General features: G+C 39.7%; 2 protein-coding genes across 6 annotated transcripts; one reads left to right on the top strand and one right to left on the bottom strand.

Annotated features, from left to right (window-relative positions):
- Positions 1–85: 85 nt before the first annotated feature.
- Positions 86–4212, top strand: LOC139633837 (XK-related protein 8-like). The gene is made up of 3 exons (XM_071499836.1): positions 86–528; positions 1913–2097; positions 3009–4212. The coding sequence occupies exons 1-3, from the start codon at positions 221–223 to the stop codon at positions 3719–3721; spliced, it is 1206 nt and encodes a 401-aa protein (XP_071355937.1). The 5' UTR covers positions 86–220; the 3' UTR covers positions 3722–4212.
- Positions 4213–7614: 3402 nt separating this feature from the next.
- Positions 7615–20705, bottom strand: eya3 (EYA transcriptional coactivator and phosphatase 3). Of its 5 annotated transcripts, XM_071499814.1 has the most exons (21): positions 20580–20685; positions 18068–18134; positions 17785–17873; positions 17549–17644; positions 16424–16470; positions 16076–16170; positions 15916–15996; positions 15764–15812; positions 14853–14962; positions 14457–14594; positions 14163–14248; positions 13561–13738; positions 13138–13307; positions 12315–12398; positions 12120–12209; positions 11365–11423; positions 11071–11231; positions 10012–10126; positions 9484–9605; positions 9183–9283; positions 7615–8475 (listed from the first exon to the last, which is right to left on the bottom strand). In XM_071499814.1, the coding sequence occupies exons 4-21, from the start codon at positions 17594–17596 to the stop codon at positions 8395–8397; spliced, it is 1815 nt and encodes a 604-aa protein (XP_071355915.1). In that variant the 5' UTR covers positions 17597–17644; positions 17785–17873; positions 18068–18134; positions 20580–20685; the 3' UTR covers positions 7615–8394. The 5 variants fall into 5 exon arrangements, with proteins under 5 accessions (XP_071355915.1, XP_071355913.1, XP_071355912.1 ...); XM_071499812.1 differs by lacking the exon at positions 17785–17873; XM_071499811.1 differs by lacking the exons at positions 17785–17873; positions 18068–18134 and having other exon boundaries at positions 20580–20705.
- Between the last annotated feature and the right edge of the window lie 612 nt (positions 20706–21317).

The following is a 21317-nucleotide window of genomic DNA, read 5'->3' as shown; positions in this document are numbered from 1 at the left end:
TACAGTTATCTGACTGTGCCTTTAAGTTGTCTTGTAACTTTAAAGGAGGGATTTTTTTTGTAGGAGGGGTTACGCGGTGTGTGAACACTGAACCCTGCCTCTTTGCTTACTTTCAGTTATCTTCTCAACCCACTGCAGTTAGCCAGCACTGTGTGTACAGCTCCAGCATGTAGCTGCACTTAGAACAGACAGTTAGAGAAAGTTAACTGTGAACTCCAGTATGGCAAACACTATGGCTTTGTTCAAGTATTCTGGATGGGACTTCTTCTTCACTTGTCTTGGTCTGGTGTTCTTACTGCTCGACATAGTGCTGGACATCCTCGCGGCTGTGTCTCTTTACCAGGAAAGGGCGTATGTGAGCCTTGGCATCCTGCTGCTGTTTCTCGTGGGCTCGTCGGTGCTTGTCCAGGCCTACAGCTGGCTGTGGTACAGATACGAGGACTTTGAGAGGGAGACAAAGGTTGAAAAAGTCCTGAGCCAGAGTCAGCTCAGGCTTCTGCATTGGCTCCAACTGGGAATCTACATCAGGTTGTATTTTTATAATAATCTTATGGTTCAAGTGTTGCCTCAGGTTGTTTTTTGCCTCTGTTGTACTCCATAGGATGTGTGCAGAGCTGGGTGTGAACATGTGCTGTTTATTGACAATGAATTGGGTTGTTTACATTTCTGAATAGTTTCAGGTGAATATTTACATATACGGGAAACGCCAAGGGAATCAGCATGTCATTTGAATGAAATGCCTATGCTATGCTGTCATGCTGCACTGTTGAATCAGTCCACTCCCACATTAGGATGGAGTGAAGATGTCACTTTACCATGCATCACACATCACACTCGTGTCTGGGAAGTTTGGAGAATTCACGGGATTAAATAATAGAGGAAACTGTAGCTACACGAATGAATGAACGAAGGAATGTATTACATCATCTGTTTCATTTCCTCTAAACAGGATACACAGTCTACAGGATCTCTTCTTGTAACAGTAGCCTTATTCCTGTTAGTGTAGATGTATTTACCTGCAATCTTCACACAGTCTTATTAGATTTTGGAGCAATTTGTTCCCGAAATTTTAATATGATGAGAGTAAAACTACACTAAAACAGACTCCTTTCCATGTATTGATACCCTCTGTGTGACAAGTGTACTCAGCTTTTAGGAGGACCTGGTGCTAAAATCTGTTGTTGGGACCTTATTGACCCCCATCTAACACGGCAGCCTCATTTTCACCAGGCTCACAGAAACTAACCAGAACCCAAGAGTTGTAATGATTAGCTGCTTAGTCGATCGACAAAAACAATGTTGGGAACAATTTTAAAGATTAATTCGTTTTTTCAGCAACAACACCAAAAATTTACGAGTACCAGCCTCTCAAATGTGAATTTAGCGTTTTTCTATGATAATTAGCTTTACTAAACCTTTTTTACTGTCAGAAAAAAAATAACTTTTTGAATTTGCAAACTTCAGGGAATAATGCTGGATATTTTCTGACATTTTGAGTCAGTTACTGAAGGACATAACTGTCAGATGATAATGAAAGGTCGGCTGCAGAGTTACAGGACTTCTGTGATGGAATAATATGACCTTGCAGATGAAAAAAGACACTTAATAATAAACAACCACAATATAAACTAATATTGCAAAATGAGCCCATCATAGTTTATATTGTACTTCAATGATATAAATAAAATAAAATGTGATTAATTGAATTATATAAACCAAAATGATACAGAGTAAACCTGGGTCTTAAGGGCCTGTGGGGGCTCTGGGGGATCTGGTTAGTTGCCCAGTTGGTAATCCAGGCGTGAGTCTACTGCAAAAGAGATTAAAACCAACACAATCAAAATGACTACTTGATATAATTTAATAAATAGTCATTACAATGGAATGAACTGAATGAACCCTTTCTCCTCAGGCATGCAGGTGTTGTGGAGATTTCCGTGCGCAGCTTCGACAGAGACATCACAGAGGGTTTCGCGGTGTATCTGAGCCACGATCTCAGCATGCTGCGGCTCATAGAGACGTTTTCAGAGAGCTGCCCCCAGCTCGTCCTCATGCTCGCCATCATCCTGCAGCGGGGGGAGCTCGACCCTGTGACAGGTGCGGAGCGCTGCTCATGTCTCAGTGTTTGATTGTGTTGATGCGGGCAAGAAATGTGATTCACCAACAGCTGGAGTAATGAGTGACTACAAGGCTCAAGAATGACTGAACAAAGAGCTGAGAAAGACAAAATATCATTATCAGTATCATTACATTCAAAATAAGATAGAAGTAAAAATACTGATTCATACTTTGTACTTTAAAGTTTCAAATTCAGAGGTGGAATACAATTATTTCCTCAATTACTGTACTTAACCACCATGTAGGTGTGTAGTATTTTATGCTTTTACTTCCATAACTTCCTTTTTACTTCCCTATTCTGCTCGACTACATTTCAGAGGAAGATATTTACTTCTTACTCCTCTGTATTTATTACACAGCTGTAATTACTAGTGATTGCACAGATTTCTATTTTACATACACAGCATATGATCTGCTCACAAGATATGACACATTGTTATAGATTAAACTACTCAACACTAGGTTAAATATTTTAATCTAGCTCTTTGTCTACCAACCTTCAACTATAAAATACTGCAAACACATGAATGCATCAATAATAATAATAATAATACTTTGAAATGGACCATTCTTTCTGCATAATGAGTTATTTTGGTTATGGTAATTTTACCTACAGTTTGAGCTGTGTATTTATTTTGTTTTTTTCTGTAAATTTATGAAGAATCGTTTTAAGGTTTTGATGCAAACTACAAAATGTAAAGTTTCAGCTTTTGGCAGAGGGCAGAATAATTTTGTTGCACTGGCCCACTGACAGGACACTGCACTTGGTTGTGCCTTAAGAGCACAGTTTCTAATCTTTGCCTCATCTCGATGCTGTAATAAAAACCTACTAAAGTGAAAGTATAGATGTTATTGTCTCTCTAACAATGACCTCTTCTCCTCCTTCTCAGTGCTGAAGGCCATTGGGTCAGCCTCAGCCATCGCCTTCAGTATGACCACGTACCACCGCTCTCTGCGCTCCTTCCTGCCCGATAAGGAGAAGCAGCAGATCCTCTCATCGATGGTCTACTTTCTGTGGAACCTGTTACTCATCTCGTCTCGCCTCACCGCCCTCGCCCTCTTCGCCTCCATGCTGCCCTGCTTCATCTTCTCCCACTTCCTTTGCTCTTGGCTGGTTCTGTTCTTCGTTGTCTGGCGATGCAAGACAGACTTCATGGAGAGCCCCGGTGGAGAATGGCTTTACCGAGCCACTGTGGGCCTCATTTGGTATTTCGCCTGGTTTAACGTGGTCGAGGGGAAGACCAGGTACAGGACTCTGCTCTACCACGGGTACATAGTGGCTGACATTTCCCTTCTCTGCAGCCTGTGGTACTGGAAGATCCAAAACCTTCATGCTATAATCACTGCTGCCAGTGTCGTTGCCATTTACATCCTCGGCCTCGTACTTAAAATCATCTATTATAAGTGCTTCCATCCAAACCTTACCAAAGAGGAGTTGAAAGGGGTCACACCTGAAGAGCCACTATCTAGTAACGATACTCCCTCTGAAGACGTGGTGGACGGCATTATGGTCTTAAACCGCTGCCTTCCGAGCCCTCCACAAGCCAGCGTCAAACACTGCAATAAGAGAATGAGGAAGTTGGCCGAGAACTTCTACTCCTGACCCGCATCACTTGACATTCACAGGGCGTCTGTGATCATGCCAGCTTATCGTGTGTGGGACTGAGGACTGTGACCTGCTCCCTGATTAATCATTGATACTTTCTCATGAGACACTATATTCAAGTCGAGATTTCTCTATTCTCTCTCTTTTTTGCACTGTATTCATCTGGTGCTACTGTCTACTAAAGCATATGAAGCTGCCAATCATTATTTAATCTGTTGACCTTGTGAAAGACAGGTTCACTTTTTCAATATACATATGGACAGGTGGATGTTGTATTTTGTATATTGTATGTATAATATTGGGTAAACCAGCCTTTTACAGCCGTTCTCCTGGTTCTTCCAGTGTAGCAACATTCCTGACTTTATTAGAAATATTTAAAAGATTATATTTATTTGAAATATGTTTGTCAATTTTAATTAATTGTATTTTTTTTTTTAGTTTTTACAGTATTAAATAATAAACACAAACTTGAGTCTGAAACTTTTTAAAATTTATTTACATTGTATTAAGAGTCTTAGGTACACAGGCAAACCTTACAGGACTGTGTCGAGGACCCCAATAGCCACAGAGGGGAAAATAGTGATTATTGTAATTAAATTAGCATTGATTATTATGATGATAGTGTTCAGTTTACAGGATCACATTCAGGCTCTCTACACGACCCCACGCAGCCTCACAGGTCCTTAAAAATGAGATGAAATACTTAGAAAAAAAAAATAATTGAAAAACAAACCCAGATATAGAATTTTAAAAACAACAGTATTTGGCATTGCAAAGAAAAAGCGGACACATCTCAGAATATTGCATGGTCAGTTTTTTTTTTTTTTTTTTTTTTTTTTTGAAGGCTGTGGTTTGTTTCAAAAACAGACATAACATGCAGACAAGGTAAAGAAACAGAAATGCAAAGATTGCATATGGTCTCTCAGTTTTCTCAAGTGTGTGTGTGTGAGGACTGATAATCCCATTTCCCTTGAACTCACCTTGGTGGTACAACATGGAGCGATCAAAAGCACATGCCCTTTTTAAATTGCGCCTTTCACTTCTGTAATTGGATCCTCATCAAAAATAGCCCACCATGTATTACAGCCTGTGATTGTCTCTAAGCGATGCAGTGTTTCACAGCAACACAATAAACGCAAACTCCTTTTCAAAAGGAGGCGAACATCTAACATAAAGCAGACGTGATTGGAGAGAAATGACAATTTCACAAGTAAAATTAAGTAAAACTTCAATTCAACATTAAGAAAAGCATGAATGTATTGTCACCGCAAATTGAAATATCTAGAGAATTATCTTAAACACTGAGAACTAAACATCAACCCCCCCGCCAATCCAAAAATAAGTATGTATAGTTTTCTAGGAGACCTTTCAAATACAGTGCAGACAGGACAGTCAAATCAAAAAAAGTCTTTCCATAACACTTAAAAAAACACAATGGGTTAAAAAAAAAAAAAAAGTAAGATAACACTTTGGATAATAGAACAATGGAGTGATAAATGTATCAAACACAAACTTACATATTTCCCTTTGAGATTATGCATACAGATGATGGTTAAAAGGCACAATATAAATATGCAATGTCACACAAGACATGAACAAATAACACAGAAATACACATTCTTAACGGTCAAGCTGCATGTGTGTAAATAAATCTTCTTCAGGCTCAGTATTGTTCAGTCGTAATCTCGTACAGACCCCGGAGAGTCGACTCCTCCCGCCTCCCTCACTGTCCACAACGAGCAAATGGAAAAAAAACAACAAAAAAAAAAAAAAAAAACAAAAAACCTTGAAATACAGTTAATGAGCAAAGTAGAAATGTATTGCACAGTCATCAACATCCTGTTTTATTCCTCTCCGATACGACTTGACAAGGTTGGGGATTGTTGAGTGGTGAAAATTCAAAGTAATTACGGGATTGTAATTTGAAAGCTGAAACAATTAGTTAATTGATCCATTAAATGGCAACTTTTTTGACAATCGACTAAGCATTTTAAAATGAAAGTCACAGATTTACATGTTGTGACATCCTGGAACATGAATAATTATCGCTTTTCCGTCGCCCTCTACGACAGTAAATTGCATATCTACATTTTTTTTTTTTTTACTATATTGATATTGTAAAGACAAAATTATGGCTGCAACTATATTAATTTGCCAATTATTTTCCAGATTAATTGATCAATCATTTGGTCTTTTAAATGTCACAAAAACAGTGAAAAAGCTCCTCACAACTCTCAAGACCACAAAGTGACATCTTCAAAATGTTTTGACCAAATACCCAAAGAGATTCACTTCACTATCATAAGACAAAGAAAAACAGCAAATCCTCATTTTAGAAGCTGAAAACAGCAACTTTTTGCTTGAAGAAAAAAAAAAAAAACCATAAAATGATAAAATAGTTGCTGATTTTTTGTTGATTAATTGAATACTCGAGAAAATAATTGGCAGATGATGGAAACAATTGTTAGTTGCAGCCACAATTTTAAATAACTAACAAAAAAATTACATCAAGTAAAATTTAAATCAAAAAGCAACTGAGAGAACATGTTGGGTGATGTCTTTGGAAACAAAAGTCTGAAACTTTCTTTTTGGTAAATAACCATTCTGACATTCTTTCTGATTTTGTAGCCACATAGAAGAGTAATGAAATGCAACTCTACAACTAACGAATATATTGGTCTAGGTATTAAAACAAAACACTGATAAGGATCAGGAGCAAAAACACAGGATCAGGACGACACATAAACTGAGCTCTGTGACTTTCTAACAACAAACATCAGCAGTGGCTTCAAACAGCTGTGCGAACATTTTCCTGCTTCAATTTGAAAACACTGAACATTCAGACAACGTGGATCAGGGCGTTTGTTTGCAGGGTCATGTTCTCCTTATTCACAACATGACCAAATGAACTGATCTCTAACAAAAACCCTTTGTTTTAAATACAATACACATTGTGCCACTTTCATCTCAACACTTTTCAAACCCTTTTTTTTTTTGATGGAAGTTAATCTCCTCGTGGGATTTCAAGGACACTTAGGACTGTGCTCTGAGGAGTCCAAAAGACAGGCGGTGTCAACATGGAAACATTACTGATTATTATTGTTGTCCTGTGAAAACCCTGAATCTCCAAAACCCCATGAGCTGAGATTGTTTTCAGCTTCGTGTCAAAGCATTTTTAAGGTAATCAAAGTCGTTTGTGGCTTAAGGAGGAGGAGGAGATATATTATGGTTCACACAGGAAAAGTGACGAGATGACGTGCACTCAGACCAGAGAATTTGCATACCAAATGCCACAAACTGATTTTTGAGAGAAATTGTGGATGGTGATGAACTGATCCAGAATGGTCTTGGAAAACAAAACTTCTTAAATCTTATGAACAAGCATTTATTTCTTTCTAGTATAAAGCTGTTATGTATATAGATTTTTTTTGTATACTACCCGTCATGTCAGTACACTATGACATTAGTGTGTAGTAGATGGATTTGGGACACAGCCAAGGTTTTCACTGCACTGTGACATTATGATCGAAGAAGATGAAGATTGTACTATAAATAATACTATGACTACTGAGGCAGGAAAAGTTCTTCTTTTCTTCCAGCCAACGTGAAATGCAACTGTCCAGGTGAAATCCCCAGTTTTTGTTTAGTGCAGCCCACTCTGTTTTACTTCATTCCACATATCATGGTGTATTAAAGGAAGGCCAGCTCAGGTTTATCAGTTGAATGTGTTTGACAGAAACCTGCGATTCTGAGCACAGGCTCGCTGACCACAGGTCACATGCACTGTCTGTAAAGAGGGACCAGACACTGGCTGTTGAAACACAGTGAGAAGGTCAGGGCAGCTGACTGATGGTGTGGTTTAGTCAGGAGGGGAGGGGGGTTTCCCCCAATTTTTTTTTTTTTTTTTAATTTATTTATTTTTTTTAAATTCTATCTAGTACCTTGTGTTAAATAGTGGACTGGTTACATGAGAGGTTCAATCAAACGTTAAAACAGGATTATTTGATACTTGATGTCAGTAACTACGTGATTTGCAAATGACACAGCAAAATGATGCTTTCAAGTCTTCGAATGAGTGCAGAACATCCCAGAAAGAGGTGAACTTTTCTGAACAAATCTGCTTTGATGTTATTCTTTGAGTTCTACAGCTACAACAACCCAGACAGAGAACGCCAATAAAGAACGATGGCCCTTTGGTTGTTTATATCCAGAAAGAAATATAAAAATAGAAGGATAGTATTTGCCGCAGAAGATTTTGATACTTAGAGAAACTTATAGAAAATGAGATAAAGACAAAGAACGTGCATTAAAAAAAAAAAAAAAGAGTATGTCTTCCCTTCTGTGTCCAGATCAGTGCCAGTTTCAGCCGTGGTGAGGTTAGCTGCCGTAGAGGGGGGAGCGCTGGGCGTGAGGAACCTTAATTCAGCCAACCGCTGCATCCAGTCTGTTTCTCACAGTCAGCTCCGACCCCAAAGTCCGCCTCAGTACATTTACCACCACACATCACACAGTGAGTCATTAATCGTCTGGGAGGGCAGGTAGGTGTTTTCTAATATGTGTGTTTGTTGTTGGGGTTGTGGAGGATTTCCTCGTACAATGTCACTCCACGAGCCAACGGGACGACGACTACATTTTCCCTTTAGTGTGCGACATTCAACGCCGCCTGTCCTCTACAAGAAGTCCAGTTCCAGCGCTTGGTGCAGGGACACGAGGTCCCCGTGAGTGGAGATTCGCCAGAAAGGCATATTGTGCTACAGAGAGAGGCAGACAAATATTTGTTAAAACATGCACTTGGGCTCTGACAGTTAATGGTTAATCTATTAGACAGAAACAGTCCCTGAATAAAGCTTTTAACACTTTGCAAGAAAAAGGTTAAAAAAAAAATTATCACAATAAGGTATCGATAAAATTAATATGATAGATATTAATATGATTCTGACTTTATTCTAAATAGATCAGATAACAGATTTAAACTATGAGCAAATAAAGGCCTTTCTTCCTACTGCAGTTAGAACATTTTGAAACCTCCAGGACCAATCACAGACTGAGAACCAAGATCGAGACATAGACTCAATGAAATTGTAAAACAAAGCTCAAAGTGCCATTTTACAGATATTTTATACTTGTATATAATTTAGATGTTGTATGATAAAAGAGGGAGGCAAACAGATGAGGAAGAGAAAAGATGTTGGGGCAAAAAAACCCGAGGACACCATGTACTGAATGACAGGTGTAATACTAACTTGTGTTTTTGTAAATAGTTTAAATAAGTTTATGTGATGATTTATCTTTGTTTAACTGCATCTGCTCTGAATCTCACTGACACAACAGTAATAGAAATAAATAAATAAATGAAACTTTGTTTGCGTAAACTGCCTTTTCTAGTTCTACAGACTAACACACAAAGAATGCAGACAGTCCTCAGCTGTGATAATGAGACACGGAAACTAAAACTTACCTGTTTAGCTGCAAACTCCTCATCTCGACCGTCACCGATCACCACGTAAGTCACTTTCTTCCCAAAGCGAGAGATGATCCTCTCAAAGCAACTCTCTTTTCCTGCATCGAAGGAAACCAAGAGGCTTTACTTCAAATGCCTGAGTTCCACAGTCCACCCCCTTACCCCAACAGTTTAGCATAAAAAGCATAACTTTTAACATAATAATTCTCCTCCGTCACAGCAGAAAATAATTGACAATTCTATTTATTTGCAACATGCTTATTATTATTATTATCATCATCATCATCATCATCAGCACCTATTTTTGTCGCGCTGTAGATGTTCTCGATGGGGAAGACGTCTCCCAGGCCGTACAGCAGCACTTTGGCCAGAGCTGGAACAAGCTGAGTGGTGGTGACCAGTACGTTCATACACTTCCCCCTGTTAGTGAGAAACACACACACACACACACACACACACACACACACACACACACACACACACACACAAATATGGGCTTAAAGATGAAAAGACAAAGCTATGTCATTTTACATAATCAGTATTTTGTGTTGTTTTCCTTGCATTGATCTTGGGCCAGTTCAAGATAAAAACCGTTACGATTTACATTTACATGTAAGAAATCAGAAGAGCTAAAATGTGTCCGGAATAATCCTTTTGTACTCTGTTAAAAAGAATGTGCAGCTTTTATGCTTTTTAACATAGATTAACTAAAACAGGATCTATGGCTGCATCACAGTAACCATGTTAAGTAAATAAGGCCTTAGTCTAAAAACTCGTGATAATACTGAAATACACGTCATGAATAATACTGAAACTCTGCTCTGACCTGGACTGGATCAGCAGCAGAGACTTGAGCGCTGTGCTGAGCCAGGCGTCTGTGACGTTCTCAATCTCAGACTGAAGCCGTACGAGCAGCTCCCTCTTCAGAGGATTCAACAGGCCTGGAAGAAAGCAACGTGCGTTTATGCTGAAGCTTTGTCTTTCACATGCAGCGTGGACACCACATCCTCTATACTACAATCAGTTTACCAGGAACAGCATGTCAAATTTACACGATTCACATTTTATTGTTTCCAAATGTCTAAAATGATGCAGCTTCCAAAATGTTACAGTGTTGTTTCCAGCAGGGAAAAGGCAGGACACACACACACACACACACACACACACACGTCTTCAACACAGGCAGTTCTGTTTGTTTTGGCCACTGGGCTGAAACATTACTTTGAAAAAAACAGGTTAAAAATAAGTCGTGTCTAACAGTGTGTTTGCCCTTTGGACAATAACCTCTGGAACTTTTACTGTTGTCAAACATGGTGGCATTCACATCCCTGTAAGAGCTCCACTGTGTTTCTTTCTAAAGCAAAACAAACACAAACAACAGGCCTTTTAAAGCACGATACACACGAGTGGAGACTTCTGAACACAACCTACTGACCTGCAGTCTTTTCACTTTAGCTAATGAAAGTCTGAGGGCAGCAGTGTTATTTAGTAGCATGAGCTTCCATCAAGCTGTAGGGGGCTACAAAAAAATCTGCTGAATTGAAGGTTCCCAAGAGCACAGAGGACTTTATAGTTCTTAAATGGAAGAGGTGTGGAACAACCAGGACTCCCTCCAGAGCTGGCCATCGGGCCACAGTGAGCAATCACATGGGAAGGGCCTTGGTGAGAGAGATGACCAAGACCCTGACGGTCACTCTGGATCCAGGGATCGTGGTGGAGGAAACCTCCAGAGGAACTACCAACTCTAACTATCATGTCTGGTTCAATCTCTGTTTCTGGACCTGGACCTGAAAACTCTGAGTTTCCCTCAACTCAGGATTAACAAACCCTGCATTTTCACTAAATCCACTTTCTGGATCAGACCACAGACATGATGCAAACTCACTTCCAACGTTTCCTTTGTAGTTATTGTAGATCTCTTTTAGCCGGCGGTAACGAAAGGCCAGTTTGCGCATCCACTCGACCCCTCCCTGGACTCCTGTCGTGGCTCCTGATGCCCCTCCACCACTGGGGCCGTTAAAGCCATCAGCCAAGAAGTTGTAGTTACTGAAGAAGAGGAAAAATAACCCGTGGTTACTTTGAATGACAGAAAAAAATGCCCCAAGAATCCAGAGAAAACAGACTGTGATAACGCTGAAATATGTAATATGATGAGATTACAGTGGAGTGTGTAACACACCTCAGGTCCTGTCCATTGTCATCAGAGGCCACATCCTCAACATGAACTTGATCACATTCCTTAAAGAAAACAAGAAGAAAAGGGATTCTGTGTTATAGTTTGCATAATCAGCTGAAAGGTTAAAATATAACATGACACACATCTATGAGACTTCAAAAGGGAAAAATACAAAGATATGCATGTAAATATGCAGAATCCCGATCATACAGAAAGGACGGTTAATATAACAGGACTGAGGACAGGAACAAGTTTCTACAGCAACAACAGAAATGAAGAAGCTGGTTACCAAAGTAGAAATCAAATGAATGTTTACCCCAGCAGTAAAACTAGGAGGGGCCACAGCATAGAGAAAGATAAGATGGGATTTGAGTCTGGAGTTGCAAATCTCAGCCTGCCTCCCAAATTTGCACAGGGAGAAGGGGCAATGGCTGCACACCCAAAAGATCTGTTCTATTAAAAAAAAAATGTTTTCACTTCAACAGTAATGTCCAGGTATTTAAAAAAAAAGGTCAGAGAGGTCTAGAGAAACCAACAAGATGGAATAATACACTGCGAGTTGGAAACAACCATGTGCAGAAGCAGAACCTGTATGGTTAAGATTTCTATAAAAGTAGTTTTACTGGTTTTAAAAAACAGCCCATTGTCTCCCTTCCGTTTTCTGATTAACTACATATACATTTCTCCAGAACTCAGCAAACAGGTCAGTACTGGTTAGTACCCGCAGACTACGCCAGTTCAGATCTATCTCACTGTACCTCCAGGTCATTGAAGAAAAGGTGAGTGTCTGCCAGCTCAAAGATCAGCTCCTCCATCTGCAAGCCCAAGTTCAGCACCGTCGCTGGGTCCTGTACAAGAGTAAGATCCACAATAAAGAGATAAACCATACACTGTGCCGCACTTTTCACTTTATGTTGTATGCTAAAACTTGTTGCTCATTTACAGAAACAAACCTTGCCAAACTTCTGCGCGTAGGAGCCAGTGAGCAGTGAGTGGAAGATGATAATGGTCTCGTCAAGATCCCACAGAAAAATGCGCTAAAAAAACAAAAAAGAAAAAGTTATTGTATTTGTTGCATTTAAAAAAAGAAACCGTTTCTCCATATCTCTTTTGTTTTACAGGAAAAGAAATTCACAACCAATTTTTTAAAAACATTTTTATGTTGTTACATCAGTAGTGTAGCCATTACATTTTAAAATGTAGACAAAATTTGTCTCTGAACTACATTAATGGCAGTTTACAGTACAGACTTTAAACGTCACTTTGCTTTAAAGTTTGATGAAACCAGCTCAGACACAGTTGGTTAATAAGGTTTAACACTACAGTGAAATTAAAAGTGCTACATTTAAGTTCTTTGTGCCACTGAATGTGGTCTCCTGACGGGTCGGGTGGTGATGGTTGCTTCAGCCATCACTGTATTTACAAGACATGAGGTTACAATCAGCACCCACTTCTTCATCCTCTCATACTGAACTGAGGGCTGACTGGACGCTACAGTGACTCACGATCACAAAGTCGTATCATAAGAGAGGACAGGCTGGAGCAAGCTGCTTATCATGCTAACCTCAGTAAAAGCAAAACAAGAAGCAACACTCGCGTTGCTTTCTACCACTGGAAGCAGCTCGAGGAGTAAAGGAATAAAGTTTGATGTCGAACTTGCAACATTTCTTCTAGACTGGTATGTAATTAGCTTTTAATACTAACATTGGCTATGTATTTACAGCAAAAACTTGCATATAGCACCTTTAACGTCCCACAAGTCAACTGCATGATTACCTCCAGGTCACTGTCAGCGGGCGGGCAGGTGTCAGACTTCTTGCCCTTCCCCTTGGCTTTACCAACGGAGTTCCTGCGTCCAACCTCGTCCTGCTCTCTGGCTCCAGCAGGGAGAGCCACGCTGGTGGGAAGAGCCGCACCTGCTGGGAGGGTCTCTGGTGGGGATGCATCTTCGTGAAGAGTACACATGTCTAATGTTAGACCTTATTGAACAGCCTCTGTTATGTGTCAGATTTGAACAAGGATTACTACAACCACATGCTGAATGATGATGAAGACAGCGGTCACAAGTAATTTAAGGAGATAAAACTCATTATGATCACATGCTGTTGTGGAAACAGCTTATTACATTATAAGGGCAAAAGACAATAATCTAAAGATGTATGCTGGGAGAAATGATCTAAATCTAAGCACTGAAATCACCTCTGGGAGGAAGTCCAGCTGAGGCAGCCTCCTCTGACTTCACAGCTGAATATCCGGCCACACCCACACCGGCGCCCTGCTCATCGCTGCTGGGCAGCCCAGCAGGCACATAGCTGGGAGGCAGAGCGTAGTACTGAGAGAACTGACTCTGGCCCAGAGAGTTGTAGCTACTAAATTCCTGGAGGAATTGAAAAGAGAAAGAGCGTGATGATCTTTGCCCATCACAAAATATTCATTGTAATAGCAAATGAATACAGATAAGGAAACTTCAGGGCATGAGGAGCACAGGATTCACCTCCTGTGGATGTTCATCTATTTAATCAATTTATTTATGGAACTAGGCCTGTACAGTTCACATTCTGATGTTTTATCAAATACTATTTCATGTGTATAGTTCTGTACTTCACCAGGATTCACCAATATTTGTTGCATAATCAAACTGTATAAATATTCATAACTTGAATTTTGAGTGTTGATTTTCTTTTGGTATTTTGATCATTTTATAGATACTGTACACTTTGCAGTTTTATTTGTCCTGATAATTACTTTGAAACAAGACACACACTTAGGAGAGTAGGTCACAAGTACCAGTGACTCCTCACCTGGTGGGCCGCTGTGGTGGAGGCTGTAGTGGTGGCTGTAGCTGTAGAGATGTTGGAGTACACACTAGATGTTGTAAAACTTGAGCCTGAAGACAGAAAGAACATTGTGTAAAACTGTGCCAGAGAAAAAAAAAAATTAATTATACACAGTGACTGAGATGACTAATGACAAGAGAGGAAAAAAAAAGCTGTGGCACTGCAAGTTGAAATGTTTGTTTATTTTTTGAGTGCTCCTCATATTTGCAGAGAGTGTGACAGCGTTATCATAGGAGACAGAGTGAGGTTGCAGCTTGCCTTGGCTGGGGTATGAGTAGTGCAGCTGGCCTGGCTGGGTTGAGGTATATGTGGTGCTGAAGCTGAGAAACCCAGGCTGGCCACCAGAGGGTGCCTCAGGCAGCCCTGTCTCTGTTTTTATGCCTGGCCACATAGCACCTGAAGATAAAAGAGAGCAATGGAAGCAGAAAAATGAAAGAGGCGGCAAGAGGAGTGGGGCATTGAAGACAGGGCAAAGTTAAGAAACCAGGTCCTTTAGTCAAGATGTGGGCTTTGTGTGTTTAAGCAGAGATCAAAAGCAAACTGATTCCACAGCGCCAAAGCACAGTAAGGCCTCTAGAGCAAATGAACGAAGGCGTGATGCTGGTTTTAGTGAGCAGTGTTAAAACAGGGTGTTTGAGTAGGAGGGAGACTAACCAAAGGGCGGGAGGCCGTAGGTTTGGTCTGTCTGGGTGAAGGCTGAGTACACAGTGGACTGGGCCAGAGGAGGAAAGGCCACCTGGCTGGTGTACGATGTCACGGCCGGGCTGAAATGGAAAGAGGGAGAGCAAGAGAATGGGTAACTTGCATCAGACAAAGTGCAAATAGTTCCACATTTTTGGATTAGATGTTGACTGCTTTTTTGTTTCATTATATCTAGACAAAATCCCAAATACATTTATGGCACAGGATGAATATTTCTTTAAAACACGTTTGGCTCATCACATGGAAACGGCTACAGGCCAACCAAACATGGCTAGACTGCAACTGTCAATGAAATAAATTGTAGGGGACTACCGACTAAAGCTGCAAAAGAACAGGATTTGTTTAGTCTGAGGTGTCTGAGGTTTACCTGATGATTAAGAATCACCTGCTTTTCTTTGTGTAACCACTTCATTTATTTAAAATTTATCTGCTGATGATGAAAAATTGGAGCAAAATGTCCAAATAAAAAAAAATTAAATAAGCCAAACTAAATCAAGCTAAGCTATAAATGGTGACGACAGCTCACCTCCTCCTGAAGTAGCCTCCAAGAAAAACCCATAAGCAAAAATAAATCATCGTGCTGAAAAGTTGAGTATAACTTTCCATAAGGGGCAAACCGACATTGTAACTATACTAGTCTCTGCATGCCCCTGGAATTATGTTGCTCCAATTAAGCGGCAGGTCTTATGGTAAAGTGCTGTTTCTGTGCAACCAATAAACATGCTTAGTGCCACTTGGCTGGTTTTTATCTGAGTAAAACGGTTGTACACTGTTAACTCAGCACTATGTTACTGTACTATCTAACATCCTTCAATCGGACATGATAAATGAGGATTCACATTTGTTCCATGCAGGGTACTCACTTGCTTCCTTGATAAACCTGTTGGGTGTATTCAGATGTGGCTGTTGTGTCTGTAAAAAAAAACAACACAACTTCAGTTTCAGAGACGAGCAGCTTTCTTATCTTAATTACTTGTTCAGTTGTTTAGAACTGAGACGGAGTTTCTGTTCGTACCAGAATGTGCATACGAGTTCAGTGAGTCTCCGCATGCTTGAGATGCTGCCCCTCTGTCTATGTCCGACTGCTCCTGATCCCCTACGATCAAAGACAAATTGTCAATATTTTTCAAGAACATTTCTGAGTGTTTTCAGCCCTTTTCAATTTTTCTACTTACCTGGATCAAGTTGGGCAGTGGACAGAGCAGAATACGAGTTTTCCTGCTCTGATGGACCTAAAACAGCAGCTGGACTCCCATCGTCACCCAGATTACTAAAAAAAAAAAAAAAGCAGAGTCAATTATAATTATGTAGAATTTCTGCAGCCTACACTCATCTAAAAACTAAGAAAGTTACTTTTCACAGAAAGGCAGAGTCAGCTGCATAAAAACAAACCACCGTGGAAAAATAATTTCTTCAATAGTGCGTTCATAACTCAAGATTTTCCCTTAGTGGTTGTCTGTCAGACAATGTCAATAGCATCTTAAAAGACTCAAAAGACCAAAAATAGATTGAAAGTGACCAACCTTGGCTCTTTCTCCAGTCCATCTATCTCAAGCTTGGCTTTCTTTGCCTGCACACACACAAAAACAAGTTTATAGAAAAGGTTTTCAGCCCAGTTGTATTTTCCTCTGCTGCCAGTCCAGTCAGATGAAAATAAAATGTCCAGTTCTGCTTTCAGCTGCTGCTTCACATCAGCAAGAATGTGTGTTTCTGTCAATAGTTCCAACAAATAATCATTTAACAATATTTGTATAGACGGTGGCAAAAAAGTTCAGAGCAACCCTTTCATCCACAAAGTATTTTATGGATTCTGTGGTGCAACGTGTAATTTGCTCTTCAGCATTAATAAGAAGAATTAAAAGAAATAATATCAGTACATCGAAAAAAATATAGTGAATTCACACAGTACTATAACTCTACAGTGCATATAGCGTTCTGTGAAAGGGTTTATAAGCTTGCTTGTTTATAAGTGAAAGGTTTATACAATTTGTTGTTAATGATAAAATAATTATGAAGCCCCTTATATATTTATTGTTTCAATTAATTAACAACTTGTTTAGACTATAAAATGTGACCGATGCATTTCACAAATTAAAAGAATCAATAACATGGTTTTAAAGGTGCTTATTTCTGGCTGATCAGTGGTCAAACACAAAGGTAATCAATACATAATGAATATGCAAAAGAAAAAAAATGTTGATTTATTTTCCAGCAGTCAGTCACCTTTAAAGTTCTTTTAAACACTAAAGTGAACCTTGGATGATGCATGTTACACCTGAAAACACACTTAAATCTAAAACCAATAGATTTAAGTTGGTTAAAAAAAAAAAAAAAAAAAAATACTACACTTATGAATAAAAAAAAAATTAAACCTAAATGAGGGAATGAAAATTAAACCTAAACCTGAATCTAAAAGCTGAATATGATATGTGAGCAGCATAAGATGTATGTATGTATGTATACCCCCCCCCCGAAACTACAGCCCATGAATTTACACAGCTTAAATTTCATTTACAACTTTATTTTAGGAATCTATAGATCCTAGACAAAAAAATTGAAATGTTTCATCTTAAAATCAATTTGTTGCACGATAATTTATGCAAAACACCCCCCCCACTTATGTGTTGGTATCCTTTGTGTGTACTCACCGGCAGCTCCTGCGAGTCATCCATCTCTGCAGCAGAGCGACCCGACATGTCTGCGCTCTCAGCCTACTCTCTGTACCTGGAACGCCTGTCCGGACCCTGCTTTACACAACCACAGGAGCAAAAACACAAAAGGCGCAGAATAAATGGCCGGGGGGCTATCCCTTATGTAGTTTTCTGATGCGTCATTCTCCCCTCCCCTTGTCCCATAAATGCACACAAACGGCCCCACCACCCACCCACTATCGCACGGGGGATCAGCAGGTCAGCGGGGAGGTGACGGTGATGAAGGAAATGGGGCACCCTGGTCTTAGCTCCAGCACGAGACCTGCAGGTGAGATAAGTGTGGCACTGACATTGCCCAATGTCCCCCACCATGCTTTGTTTACTGTGGGATTAAGGAAGCGTGCCACCTTACATGTGACCTAACTTAAGTTCAATGAAAACATATTCTCCAGAAGCATTAAGTGCTCAGGTGCAAGCTGTCATATCAATAGATGTCCCGGGAGGATAAGATCTAACCTCGTTTTGTCCACTGCGCGCTCAACTGGCCTTTCCCCTCGGCTGGAGAGATGGAACATTTATATAGCTGACATAATGTAGACACACAGAGAGAAAATAGGTCAGACAGCAAATTCAAAGCCCTACCAGGCAGTTGTTAGTGGTGCACGTTCTGAATCAAACGCCACCTGAATTGACTGGACCTTCAAAGCATTTGTCACTTTATGCAAGATTTATGTAAGTGAACTCAGAAGCATATTACATTTGAAGGAAAATAAGGCCAGTGGGTGATTTACTGACAACAAATTAACCCCATGCTTATATTTTATATATATTGACTCCAATTAGCTTTAAGATCCAAAATTTAAAAAAAAAAAATCTTAACTTTTTCATCTCCACTAGAACTGCACAGGAAGAAATAATTAACAGGCTGAATTTGCTATTAGCAGTTCCTGTTTGCTATGTACCACTGGATGTACCAACAACCGTCACTGAATAATCTGATACTGAAGAAATCTTAATAATCTGATGATTCTCCAGCAAGTACTGCAGTTATAAGGAGCATCTTTTTCAGTGGTTTCATGATAGAGTGGATGTGCATTTGTCTGCAATGGTTGCAGCCAAACTATAATATTTAACTTCTGGTTGTTTTTAGAACCTGTCCCTTTCACCTCACACAGTATCTTCTGCCTCCTCAGCCAGTCCCCTGCACCTCCCTTACCATTTAAAAACCTCTGATATAGTCACATTTTTGGAGATGGTACAAAAACGATCCCAAACTATAACAACCCACTCAAATAAATGTTTATTTAGCCAATTATAGAAAAAGTTGCCTACTAGGGTGGAGAGCTGCTCAATCTGGCAACACTGCTTCCAGTTTACATACACTGCTGCTGCCATTTTTCTGGCTATTATAACAGACTTGAATCAAAGCCACTGTCCCGCCAGCTGTTGCCATTGGTAACCAGGGCGCTGACAGTCCCCTTTCCTCTGCCGGTATCACAACACCACTCGCACTGACTCTTGTCACCTGAGGAACACCATTGCCCTGATACAGGATCCTTTGGCTTCACGTGATTGCTGTCTTTAACAAAAGGGTGGAAGATGAAGGCTAGGGGACACCACAGACCAGAGAAAATGAGTTAACCGTGGCCTTGGGCGCTAAACTAAACATCTAATGTTGTATTAGACTTGTAATAGATTCTCATTTATTTGACAAAACAGGTTGTCCTGGAAAGAACTATGCAATTTGTCTGGTAAATATTCTGAGAGTTTAGTGAGTTTATAAGCAGCTGTTGATTTTCAGTGGTATTTCTGAACAAGAACTGTGCAGATGTAAAGGAACAGAAAAACTGATCAAGATCTGTTTCAAACAATGTAAATATTCATTAACTTATCATTGCAGCTCTAGAATATTAGTAAATCGATGACTATTTCAAAAAAAAAAAAAACAGCAAACACTGGCTTTGGGTTGTGGGAAATTATCAACAGGCATTTTTCACTATTTACTGTCATTTTGTAGACAAAATGGTGAATGATGATAATGAAAATATTTTAGTTGCTGCTCTAATAAAACCATTACTATAGGTCAAATTTAGCATTTTTTGCTGACCTGATGTACAACGCTTAATATAGTTTTCAAAGTTATTTAGTTAATTATCATGTATGACAAAATAGCATCAAATCTTCACATTTCAGAACATTAAAAACTGCAAATATTTGACGTTTGTTACACAAAAAGTGACTAAAACGATTATTCAATTATCAAAATAGTTCCCATTTCATTTTCTGTCAATCAGCTACTCGATTAATCGACTAATTGGTGCAGCTCTAAGGCAAACAGATGAAGCTACCTGCCTGTTTTCCAGTTATACCACCATTCCCGTTGCACATTCACAAAGATGGTCATTAAATGTTCTCAAATCCCGTGTTTGAGGCGATACTCGTGTTTTCAGTGTTGTTTGTCCTCCAGCAAATAGCCAAGCCGACGACAGTTTGCAGTGAAGGTGAAGTCTGACATAAGACTATTTACTGAAAAGCTGTACTTCTTTTAGCTTTAATCTAAACACAGAAACATAATTTGCAAAGTCTACACATTAAGTTAGATAAAGACGAATAACGCTAACTGGTATAACCGATAAGAACCACTATAACCAACACTAGTAAAGCGTATCAATTCAGCATTTAGACGCCACTGTGCAAGCTTTCCTACAGGACCGTTGGTTTTCCAGTGTTAGCTATTTCATACTCTTCACGATCACGTCTCATAGAAGAGACTGAGTCGTCCGCCCTCTGTTTTGCACACATGCTAGCTCACTAGTCTGGACATAATGGTGGCTAAATAACCAGCTGTACTTAGTTTGGCCCAGCCATGAAAGTTTTCCGCTCCAGAGATTAGTCGGGCCCCGCAGCCATTGGAGTGGGCAGAGAAATGGCAGCGTGTGGGAGCATCTCACTCCCGACGCACCTATCCGCGGAGCCAATCGCAAAACAAACATTCCCGACACACAAAAATGATCACCATCAGTCTTACCATTGAAGGAGTGAACGGGAAACGCTTTAATTTAAGCGTCTTCGGCTGAATCCACAGTGTCAAGCTTTGTCTGTTGTTAGGGAGCACTATTTGGCAGGAAGCTTCCTTATAGGGGCTACTGCGCATGTGCAACATAGTCATTCAAATGAGTTTTTTTTTTTGTTTGTTTTCTTTCTTTTCTTTCCGGGAGACGACAGGTGTGTCATCAGCACAGGTGAGAGATAAAACTGCGAACATTTGTTATGTGAACAGATGAGCCCTTGTGTTAAATGTCAGCCCGGTGTCAGAGTATTTTACGCCTGTTAAAAGCAGAAGGAAACGCCATTACAGCTACTACTAGCACTTTACTGTTAAGCTAGCTGAGTTTGAATTTAACGGTTAAGTTCAGGCTAATTTTTAATCTCGAACCGTAGAAATAGAAAATATTGTTATGACAACATAATGGAAGATACTGTAAAAAAAAAAAAAAATACTGTTACAATAACAACGTTTCTTCTCTTTTAAACTGTGAAAAATACTTTTAAAATAACGTTTCGGTTGACGTTGAGCTGAATAATTAGTTCCTTGGTCAACAGAAAATGAATGCACTAATTTAGGGCTGCAACTACCATCATCTTCATGCTAATTTCATTTCTCTGTTATTTTCTGTAGTAATCGTTCGGCCCATTAAATGTTAGTAAATGGTATGAAAAAAAATATATAAGGATGTAAATCAATCAATCAATTAATACATCAATT

This window comes from Trachinotus anak, unplaced genomic scaffold (assembly GCF_046630095.1).
Source record: "Trachinotus anak isolate AG129_WGS33_773 ecotype Australia unplaced genomic scaffold, CSIRO_AGI_Tana_v1 ptg000016l, whole genome shotgun sequence".
Classification (NCBI taxonomy): Eukaryota; Metazoa; Chordata; class Actinopteri; order Carangiformes; family Carangidae; genus Trachinotus; species Trachinotus anak.
This window is presented reverse-complemented; position numbering and strand designations above follow the sequence as displayed.